This window comes from Polypterus senegalus, chromosome 11 (genome assembly GCF_016835505.1).
Source record: "Polypterus senegalus isolate Bchr_013 chromosome 11, ASM1683550v1, whole genome shotgun sequence".
In the NCBI taxonomy this organism is placed as follows: domain Eukaryota; kingdom Metazoa; phylum Chordata; class Cladistia; order Polypteriformes; family Polypteridae; genus Polypterus; species Polypterus senegalus.
This window is the reverse complement of record NC_053164.1, coordinates 158,195,660-158,207,745: the sequence shown is the minus strand read 5'-3', so window position 1 is coordinate 158,207,745 and position 12,086 is coordinate 158,195,660. Positions and strand designations below refer to the sequence as shown.

The 12,086-nt window shown below is 38.3% G+C and overlaps 1 protein-coding gene across 2 annotated transcripts in view; it reads left to right on the top strand.

Moving 5' to 3' along the window:
• mrps35 (mitochondrial ribosomal protein S35) overlaps positions 1-12,086 on the top strand; it is a 223,212-nt gene that overhangs the window by 123,712 nt on the left and 87,414 nt on the right. For both annotated transcript variants that reach the window (XM_039769970.1, XM_039769971.1), the window contains one exon: positions 3,278-3,387. In XM_039769970.1, the coding sequence (XP_039625904.1) occupies positions 3,278-3,387 (110 nt within the window). The remainder of the gene's footprint in view (positions 1-3,277; positions 3,388-12,086) is intronic.

Below are 12,086 nucleotides of genomic sequence, written 5' to 3'. Positions count from 1 at the left end.
ATTTAGATATGCTTACATATAAAATCCGCGATAGAGTGAAGCCGCGAAAGTCGAAGCGCGATATAGCGACGGATTACTGTATATAATGTATGAAGCCTAAACTCCAAGTATCAAAGACACACTTTCACAAAATGTACAAATCTAACACAACAATTGCGCTTTTATTTAAAAATATAACTGCAGAAACAAAAAGCCGCCTTAGCAGGCCATTCTGACGCATATTTACTACAACTGGCGCAGGGGCATAATGGTATCAGCTGCTGACTGAGAATCAAAAGGTCATGAGAGCGATCCCTCACGCCTCCGTTTTGAGAAGTGAACTGATCTTATTCTTACTATTTTAGAATAAAAAAATACATTTGATTCCAGTCTGTAACAGATTTCTGTAGAAATGAAACACTCATGAAATGCGTGTGTTCTAAATAAGGATCTATTATTTCCACTCACTCCCACTTCACTCCCAGAAAATCAATCAAGGCACGTTATAAGTCGGTGGGGGGATGGAATAGCCGGCTGCTTGCAGCCTGATTTTATCAGCACATTTAGATGACAAAACAACGCTGGTGGAAAGCTGTGAACGATTTTAAGAAGCGATTTAAGGTGGGACGGATCTACGAGTTTTTTCGTAGGCTCTGGTAATTCTAGTGTTAAAATTTACTGTTACAATTTTAAGCCCTTTATAATCTTGCTTCAGCCTGTCTTGCAGATCTTCTTCAGACTTTCATTCCCTCCCAGTCCCTACAGTCTTCCTCAATAGGTTTACTTTCTATCGCTGACTATAACCTTGGTTCTCTTGGTACTACCTTTTCTTATGCAGCCCAAACTCTGGAATTCACAGCCTCCTAATATTAGCTCTGTGGATTGCGTTACAAAACTCAGATCTGCTGTTTAAAACTCATTTCATTAGGTTGACTCATGCACTTTGAATTGTTTTTTTAAAACTACAATTTTTTATTATTCTATACTTTATTTTAATTCTTACTGTTACTCTTTTAAAATACTGTTGATTTTGTGCTTTGTATGATGACATTGAGTGTCATGAAAGGTTCTGTCAAATAAAAAGCATTATTATTTGTATTATTAAAATTGTTCTGCAGACATGCATGCAAATGTAAACAATTTCAGAGGTTGGGGTCAGGGACTCCTTTCAAAGTCCATTTTTATGAAAGTACTAGGCTGACCCACCTTTTAAGGTGACCGACTTTTAAGTTGACCACTTCTTAAGGAAATTCAATATGTATATCAATTTGATATTTTATACAAACTCATTAATTTGGTTATATTGTATTTGAGCGGTATTACTTTAATACTTGTAATTTCTATTATTTTTGTGATGAAATTTAAACTTTTTTTCTATATTGAGGTCGCCCTTTTGAACCCCCCTGATATTTACTACGCGGTGATGCATTTGTACTCCATCAACATTAATTATTTCCACAGACATCATTTTTTCTATTTTTCCAGTGCATCGCGCACAAAAACAAGGGAATGATGGGAGCACCAGAACTCTGCTCACATCATGTCGCTTCGTACCGCAAGCAGCAAGTAGTAAGTCTATGATAAGCGGAATACTGCTACGCTTTCCACTCACGGGACAGAGGGACAATCCCGACCGCTTTTATATAGTAAGAAAGAAGAAGAAGATATTGCACAGTCTGGAGTAGAAAATCATCTTTTACCTGGAAAAACAAAACTACAAATCCCATCGTGCATTGCAAAATGGACGGGGCGTGTGAAACTCCGCGCCTGCGTAGCACTCACAGGACTAATTAAGTTTAAACAAGCGCTGTCAGTCCAGGGTCATTTCTAGGATTTAGAATTTAGCTACCTCTGAGATTGTTGCACATGGTCTTAAATGTACACTCACCTAAAGGATTTTTAGGAACAGCTGTTCAATTTCTCATTAATGCAATTATCTAATCAGCCAATCACATGGCAGTTGCCTCATGCATTTAGGGGTGTGGTCCTGGTCAAGGCAATCTCCTGAACTCCAAACTGAATGTCAGAATGGGAAAGAAAGGTGATTTAAGCAATTTTGAGTGTGGCATGGTTGTTGGTGCCAGACGGGCCGGTCTGAGTATTTCACAATCTGCTCCGTTACTGGGATTTTCACGCACAACCATTTCTAGGGTTTACAAAGAATGGTGTGAAAAGGGAAAAACATCCAGTATGCGGCAGTCCTGTGGGCGAAAATGCCTTGTTGATGCTAGAGGTCAGAGGAGAATGGGCCGACTGATTCAAGCTGACAGAAGAGCAACTTTGACTGAAATAACCACTCATTACAACCGAGGTATGCAGCAAAGCATTTGTGAAGCCATAACACGCACAACTTTGAGGCGGATGGGCTACAACAGCAGAAGACCCCACCAGGTACCATTCATCTCCACAACGATTAGGAAAAAGAGGCTACAATTTGCATGAGCTCACCAAAATTGGACAGTTGAAGACTGGAAAAATGTTGCCTGGTCTGATGAGTCTCGATTTCTGTTGAGACATTCAAATGGTAGAGTCAGAATTTGGCGTAAACAGAATGAGAACATGGATCCATCATGACTTGTTACCACTGTGCAGGTGAAGGTGGTGGTGTAATGGTGTGGGAGATGTTTTCTTGGCACACTTTAGGCCCCTTAGTGCCAATTGGGCATCGTTTAAATGCCACGGGCTACCTGAGCATTGTTTCTGACCATGTCCATCCCTTCATGACCACCATGTACCCATCCTCTGATGGCTACTTCCAGCAGGATAATGCACCATGTCACAAAGCTCGAATCATTTCAAATTGGTTTCTTGAACATGACAATGAGTTCACTGTACTAAAATGGCCCCCACAGTCACCAGATCTCAACCCAATAGAGCATCTTTGGGATGTGGTGGAACGGGAGCTTCGTGCCCTGGATGTGCATCCCACAAATCTCCATCAACTGCAAGATGCTATCCTATCAATATGGGCCAACATTTCTAAAGAATGCTTTCAGCACCTTGTTGAATTAATCCCACGTAGAATTAAGGCAGTTCTGAAGGCGAAAGGGGGTCAAACACTGTATTAGTATGGTGTTCCTAATAATCCTTTAGGTGAGTGTATATATAATTGTATATATCAAAACATACTTTCTTAGTAGATGCGTACTGATCTAGATGTACTATCCTTACAAATTTCAGCTTTTAACTAAACATGAAAAAGTACTTTTTGTTGTTGAGTGAGTGATTCAGTAATCATCTTTGCATTATATGCTTAAAGATACAGCATAATACATATATATTTTTTCTCATGTTCAAGGTTAACCTTAAAGATCTGAATTTGGATCATCATTCAGAAAAGAAGTTAATTAAACTTGCTGGAGAACGTTACAACCCCATGACAGATACCATTGCTATCACAGCAGACAGGTATTTGGAGGATATGCTAATTTGACTTTTTCCTGCATTTGTGAAATTGTATTTAGTATATTTATAATAAATGTTTTGGCTTGGAAAGCTTTTCCCTATGCATGGCTTTTAAAAGCACTTCTGGATTAAAAACTTTTATTCTTTAGAAATAGTGCTTTGTCATCTGTGCGGTACCTCTGTCCTAAAGTACCATAGCTATTGTTCCTAGCCAGGTGTTGAGAGGCTGCAGTTTTCTTTATTAATGATATTGTGAATATTATAATAAATGTCATGGACAAAATTAAACACAAAAAAGAGAAAATAAATTATTAATAAAATTGTTGTTCCTTAGAGGCATTTTGCTGAGATCTAAGGATATTGGCTGGTATGTAGGTATTGTTCTGCTTTCCCTGTTTTAAAAAAAAGTTAATGGTCCTTGATAGCCTGCAGATATCTTCTCCTTTTTATTACAGCAGTTCCACATTGCATTCTGTAGAACAGATTGGATATGTTGGTATTTCACCTTTACAAGAATCCAGAATTAGATAGTTGTTTCAGGTGTATTTTCCATAACAAGCAAGAACACCAAAGCCTAACTCAGTGTTCGAAATGACATTGAACACAATTATTAAAAGCTTGAACTTCTTTGTGATGCAGTATACTTGTTACTGTAGTTTATATCATTTAATAATGTACAATAGACAAGAAGCTCAAACACCTGAAGAAATGGTTTAAAACCAAAATGCAGAGAAATACAATTTTGGAGATAGTAATGACGATCACAAATGGCGTCACACGCAATCAATGACCTTGATGTCTTAACAACAGTGGAGTTATTACCAGGCTTAGAAGTATTAGTTGATTCCACAATGTATTTGTGGGGGCATGGACTATGTGGCTAAATAAGGGGAAAGTAAGCAAAGAATGAAGACTGCTATTGTAAAGTATTTTGCCACTGCAGGCATAACTACTGTAAGTTGGTTCTGAGAGTATGCCTTCAAAAAACATATTAGACATATGCATTTTCAGTTAGTGCTCCGTGACGCACAGAATATGTATTTTGTTAAACTGAATAAACAGTTAATTTTAAAGAAAAAATGTTGAAAAAAAATCTAAATGTTATAAAAACCTGCAGAATTTTGAAAGGTATGATAAAGGCTACATGACTACTATGGCAAATATCCTTTCATCAACCTGTGTAAGCAATTTTTTGTGAAGCAAATAGCCCAATTAAAACAAGGATAATCAAATGCATTAAAAATGAAAAAAATATTTCAGACGTAATGGTTAAAAGTGTTTTTTTTTTATTTAATCAGTTGAAATGCAGTGAATGACTTACAGTGGTGAAAAGGTGTAAGCAGTAAACTATTAGTGGTTTAAAGTTTAGGTTAGCAAAAACTGAATAAAGGAAATACCAGAATATTACAAATGGGCCTTCATCAGGGAACAATTAATAGGTTACCTCCGATAGATGTTCTGAAGCAATTATTATAAAGTGAGTAAAGCTTTGCAAGTTAAAGCAAACAATTTCAACAGGTGTCCTAACTTCTGTTGAATACTTAAACCCACCAGCTTAACAATGGTTGGAAAAACCGAGTCTCAATTTCTATCGTGAAGAGGAGACTTTATGCTACAGGTTTGATAGGGCAAATGGCAATAAGAAATCATGCCTTAAAGGACAAAACAGAAGATTGAAATAGCAATTGTTGACTACTACAGACTGGACAAAATCTCGTCTTCGCAGTAGAAACAGAGAATTGCTTTTATCAACCACTGTTAAGCTGTGCTTGAAGCGGTTGACCTGTGAGGCAAGATGATGACCTTCAGAAACTTGTCTTCTGATTTGCCTTGTGAATTTAGGTCTGACAGATCTTTTCCTTTCAGAGTTTCTTCCAGTTTCCAATTGTCTTTGTGTTGTGTAAGACACCATACTTACTGACACAATTATATATATATAATATATATATAGATACACAGTGGAACCTCTAGATAAGATCACCTCTGTATATAATAATTTCAAGATAAGAAGAAAGTATGAGCGAAAAATTCGGATCTAAATACGAGCATTGGCTCGCGAACGAGCCACGAGCCAGGCTGTGGTTATGCGTGACGCGTTTCTCAATCCGCCTCGACTCGGGGATTCACCCAAGCTGACGCTGCCAGCCCGTCAGCTCACTCAGTGTTCTTTGTTCTCCCGTAGCGTGAGGATCTACGCGTTTGTGATTTCATTGTTTCGCTGTAGCAGTTCGCCGTATAAGCGTATCCAAAAATGTTTTGCGGACATGCAGACGGAGAATAGGAGACGATTGCCCTCAAGAGGAGTACTAGGGTGTTGTATAGTGTTAGCCATTATGAATGTAGAGAAAAGCCAAGCAAAATGACACCTTTTATTGGCTAACTAAAAAGATTACAATAGGCAAGCTTTGATTACATCTTGCCTGAAGAAGGGGCCAGAGTTGCCTCGAAAGCTTGCATATTGTAATCTTTTTAGTTAGCCAATAAAAGTTGTCATTTTGCTTGGCTTTTCTCTACCCTCAAGAGGAGAGAGAGAGAGAGGTGAGCGAGCAAGAGAGATAAGGAGAGAGAGACACGCAAGAGAGAGAACCACCATCAGCTCAGTTATGATCACATGACACTCAGCAGACAAAGTGTATCCACACTTATTTATCAGTGTTATTTGTTATGAAAATTGATTTTTATGTTGCTATTTTTGGGGGTGCGGAACGGATTAACTGGATTTCCATTATTTTCAATGGGGAAGTTTTGTTCTAGATACAAGAAATTCGCTATACAAGCTCAGTGCTGGAACGAATTAAACTCGTATCTAGAGGTCCACTGTGTGTATGTGTGTATATATATATATATATATATATATATATATATATATATATATATATATATATATATATATATATATATATATATATATATATATATATATATATATATATATATATATATATATATATATATATGTTGTGATGTGAGATTTTGCATATAACTTGATTTTAAATGTTTTGTATGTCTTTATTTATAATTTAGGCAAACCAAGTGGTGAGAGGTATTCATGTTTGCCTTCCCCCATCCCCCTTTTTACGACTGTCTCTTTGTAATTTTATGACAGGATTTGGGGGGATGTGTCTTAAACCAGTTTGATCTCCCACACAAAGCCAGGTTAGCTTAACATATGGTGTCTTGGGGAGGTTGAGGTGTTAAATGTACTATTTCTCTCATTGGTCTGAGATATGGCTGTTTGGAATTGGCTTGTCTCAGAGGCCTTTAAGTACCATGATGTCTTATTGGTTCTAGGAATTGGAGAGAACATCTATAAATGTACTTGCTCAACCACATTCTCTCTCTCTAACCAACATATGATGGAAGAAGCATCTCTCTTGCTAACCTGTGATGATGAAGACAGCACAATGAAGAGCACAGCTCAGCAGCCATATTGAACAGACATGTGGCTGAAAGCTGAGCACCAACGATGCCTTAACTAGAGACATTTTAAGTAACTACAAGTCTGTGTGCCACCTGAATTACACATCACCATTTTATCAGGTTGTATGGCTGTCAATATTCAAATGTACTTTGCATTTTGTTATTATATTCTGCGACATACATTCATTGAATGCGCAACCAGCTATTGTCGGTTCCCAGTGCAATTTACCAGCATGCCGGAGCTGGTCAGTCAGTGCCGTACATTAGTTGAGCAGCCAGCTCATGACCACTGCTGGCCCCTGCAGCACTGCAGCCTCACTTCCTCTGGGATTGAGCCGCTGCACTAGACTAGCCTGCAAGCATCCGCGTTTACCTCTGTGTGCTTGCGTGCAGCCAGTTCAAGCGCAGTTGGCTCAGTGATTTACTGAATTTCAAGCGTCAGTTGCACCTTGTACATATTGTTCCAGTAGTTTTTTAAATAGTTTTTACAGTTTTTTGGGAGTGTGTAAAATGATCAGTGTTGCAGTAATTGTGATGCTCTTTGCGTAAAAAAAAATTTTGTTCCATTAAAATTTCACTTTTTGTGAATTGTGACGTTTACTTTAAAAGTGCAGCAAAAAAGTATTTGGTGTCCAGGGATTCATTAACCCCCAAGTATGTAGCAGTTTAAGGGTTAAAGCCCCAAGATGCCTTCGAAACACCCTGCACTTTGTAAGGCTTCTGGCAATGAAAACACGCTTGCATGAATTACAGTACATATAGCGGTAACATTGGTACATTTTACATTCTAGCACTGTGGGTGACATATCAGTACAGTGCTGTACAGTGTATACGGATTAACCTATGCATTCTTTTTTTAGGTAACGTATTAAACTGAGGTTGAAATAAAATTAAAGTGTTCTAGGGGCATGTTTAGGGCTTAAACTATAAAAATAGGCATTTTTTTAACCACATCCATAATTCACGGTTTTTCACAATTCGTGAAATTTTTATATTTGTTTTTCATTTTCTCTAATGAAAGGCCTACAACTTCTAGGGGTATTTAACGCTCTGTCTCATTTAATTTTAATTGCCATTTTCTTACCGTTATCAGTGGATTATTGTTCAAGTAGTACTTTAGAGGATTTACTAACAGAATCTCTTCCAACTCTGCTTTAAGACGGACAGAGGTTTTTTAAGTATATTTACCTTTATTTTCTTGGTAGATACTTTAGATAAAAGTGACTTATAAAGGAGGTAAACATAATCAAGTAACGTTAGTCTAGGGCCTGTTTGTTTAGCAAGTATATAATAGGACAGGTAACAGAAGGTGATTGTCAAAAGTGAAAAGATGAAATAACAAAAGAAATTATCATAGATTACAACTAATAAAGCAATGATGTAAAATATCACAGAGCAAAGGTTTTTTTTTCCTCCTTCTAACAATAGATATTCATAGAACAAATTGCATAGGTGACCCATTCCACCAACTAGGAACTACACAGTGTTGTGATGTAAGATTTTGCATATAACTTAATAAATGTTTTGTATGTCTTTATTTATAATTTAGGCGAAGCAATGTAATTTAGTGTTATTTTGGTGAGAGGCATTCATGTTTAACACCCTTACCCTAGACCCCCAGGTTTACGACTTTTTTTTGTTTTAATTTTACGACAGGATTTAGGGGATGTGTCTTAAACCAGTTTGATGAGTATTTCTTTGCTAAAGTCTTTGTCTCATCCCCCACACAAAGCCAGGTTAGCTTAACATGTGGTCTTGGGGGGTTGCAGGTATTAAAATATACTATTTCCCCCATTGGTCTGAGATATGGCTGTCTGGATTGGCTGAAGGGGTTGGACAGAAAACCTATAAATTTGCTTGCTCAACCACATTCTCTCTCTCTCTCTCTCTCTGACCAACATATGATGAAGTAGCTAAAAGCTGAGCACCAATGATGTCTTAACTAGAGACATTAAGTAACTACAAGTCTGTGTGCCACCTAAATTACACATCACCATTTTATCAGGTTGTATGGTTGCCAATATTCAAATGTACTTTGTTATTATTTATGAATATTATCAGTAATACATTATTTTATGTGTAACTTAACTCCTGCTTGTTTTTTTACTACATCTAATTGCCTGAGGTTATAGATATAGAAGGGAAGGTGGGGATAAGTTATATACAGTCTAAGGCTACATATTAATAACTAGCAACATACCCGCGCTTCGCAGTGGAGAATTAGTGTGTTAAAGAAGTTATGAAAAAGAAAAGGAAACCTTTTAGAAATAACGTAACATGATTGTCAATGTAATTGTTTTGTCACTGTTATGAGTGTTGCTGTCATATATATATGCAGGTATTTTTGTCACACAAAATGTTTCTGATCATCAAACACATTTAACCATTAGTCAAATATAACACAAGTAAACACAAAATGCAGTTTTTAAATGATGGTTTTATTATTTAGGGAGAAAAAATCCAAACCTACATGGCCCTGTGTGAAAAAGTAATTGCCCCCTGAACCTAATAACTGGTTGGGCCACCCTTAGCAGCAAAAGCTGCAATCAAGCGTTTGCGATAACTTGCAATGAGTCTTTTACAGAGCTCTGGAGGAATTCTGGCCCACTCATCTTTGCAGAATTGTTGTAATTCAGCTTTATTTGAGGGTTTTCTTGCATGAACTGCCTTTTTAAGGTCATGCCTTAGCATCTCATTTGGATTCAGGTCAGGACTTTGACTAGGCCATTCCAAAGTCTTCATTTTGTTTTTCTTCAGCCATTCAGAGGTGGATTTGCTGGTGTGTTTTGGGTCATTGTCCTGTTGCAGCACCCAAGATCGCTTCAGCTTGAGTTGACGAACAGATGGCCGGACATTCTCCTTCAGGATTTTTTGGTAGACAGTAGAATTCATGGTTCCCTCTATCACAGCAAGCCTTCCAGGTCCTGAAGCAGCAAAACAACCCCAGACCATCACACTACCACCACCATATTTTACTGTTGGTATGATGTTCTTTTTTTGAAATGCTGTGTTCCTTTTACGCCAGATGTAACGGGACATTTGCCTTCCAAAAAGTTCAACTTTTGTCTCATCAGTCCACAAGGTATTTTCCCAAAAGTCTTGGTAATCCTTGAGATGTTTCTTAGCAAAATTGAGACGAGCCCTAATGTTCTTTTTGCTTAACAGTGGTTTGCGTCTTGGCAATCTGCCATGCATGCCGTTTTTGCCCTGTCTCTTTCTTGTGATGGAGTCGTGAACACTGACCTTAATTGAGGCAAGTGAGGCCTGCAGTTCTTTAGACGTTGTCCTGGGGTCTTTTGTGACCTCTCGAATGAGTCGTCTCTGCGCTCTTTGGGTAATTTTGGTCGGCCGGCCACACCTGGGAAGGTTCACGACTGTTCCATGTTTTTGCCATTTGTGGATAATGGCTCTCACTGTGGTTCGCTGGAGTCCCAAAGCTTTAGAAATGGCTTTATAACCTTTACCAGACGGATAGATCTCAATTACTTCTGTTCTCATTTGTTCTATTTAACAAATAGCTCCTATTTAAGTGGTTTCTTGATTGAAACAGGTGTGGCAGTAATCAGGCCTGGGGGTGGCTACGGAAATTGAACTCAGGTGTGATACCAGTTATTAGGTTCAGGGGACAATTACTTTTTCACACAGGGCCATGTAGGTTTGGATTTTTTTTCTCCCTAAATAATAAAAACCATCATTTAAAAACTGCATTTTGTGTTTGCTTGTGTTATATTTGACTAATGGTTAAATGTGTTTGATGATCAGAAACATTTTGTGTGACAAACATGCAAAAGAATAAGAAATCAGGAAGGGGGCAAATAGTTTTTCACACCACTGTATATATACACACACACACAGTGGAACCTCAGTTCACGACCATAATTCGTTCCAAAACTTTGGTCGTGAACCGAAGCAGTTTCCCCTATAGGATTGTATGTAAATACAATGAATCCGTTCCAGACCGTACGAACTGTATGTAAGTATGTAAATATATGAAAAGATTAAGCACAAATATAGTTAATTACACCATAGAATGCACAGTGTAATAGTAAACTAATGTAAAAACATTGAATAACACTGACACAAAACACCCAGGCTCCCTGCTCAGCCTGCTCGCGCTCTCTCTTTCTCTCTGTATCTCTCTGTATCACACACACCCACCACCCACCCCCTCCCTTCCCTGTCAACAGCTCGTGCTTGCTCTCTCTCTGCGCTTTCTTGCCACGCCGCTTACTCGCTCGTGCTCTCTCTCTCTCTCTGTAGCACACACACACACACCACCCACCCTCTGTCAGCAGCATGTGCAGCAGTTTTTTTAAAATGAATTTTAAGCACAGTGGAAAAAAAGGAACATTAGAACAAATCTCAACTTTAAAAAGCAACCGCAAGCAACCAAAAACCATTGCAGCAGTTCATGCTAATAGCCTTATAGCCAGATCGCTGTAAACACTTTTTTTAAAATGAGTTTTAAGCACAGCGGAAAAAAGGAACATTTGAAAAAAGAGAACAGTAGTATTGCAACTAATCGCACTATGAACAACTCCATCTGTAAACACTTTCATGAGTTTTAAGCACAGGGAAAAAAGCAAACATTTGAAAAAAGAGAAAAGTAACATTGCAACAATTCACACTACGAACTAAAAAATTAACTTTTGAAAAATCCGTAATACACAAACCACCAAGAAAACTAACCTTGCATGAGTCGAGTTCTGGCATGAAGTGTTTTCCTTCAGGTGTTTTCTCTCTTGTGATTTCTTGGGTTCCTGGTGTTTTTAGCTGTTTAGCTGGTGGAAGCGAAAGCCTCCTGCAGCCATTCCAAAAACAAAGTCTTTGTGACCCAACCCTTCGTGTTTGCCCTCCACATTACTGGCAGTCTGGCTTTGTTTACATTGTGCTGCTTGAAAGCACGAGGGTTCTCAGATTGGTAAATGAGTAAACTGGTAAACAGTTTTTCCACCTCTTGTAATTTTTTTCTTTACTTCAATTTCAATTTTCTTCAAAACTTTCTTCTCACCATTCTTCACTTTCCTAGAAGCCATAGTTAACTGCAAAAGCACACGAAATACTGTAGAGCACAAAGAGAGTGCAGGTAACGCATGCACGTCTGACTGAGAACAATGAACAGGGCTCTTGCAGGCACGCAGCTCGCTCGCTTTCTCTCTCTCTCTTTCTCTCTCAGCCTGTCTGTGCTGGGGTGGAATTGGGGGATGGTTCGCTTGCACGTACTGCCTGCAGATCGGCAGGCTATCACGTGCAGCAATCTCCCCCTCCCCAGCAGGCACGTG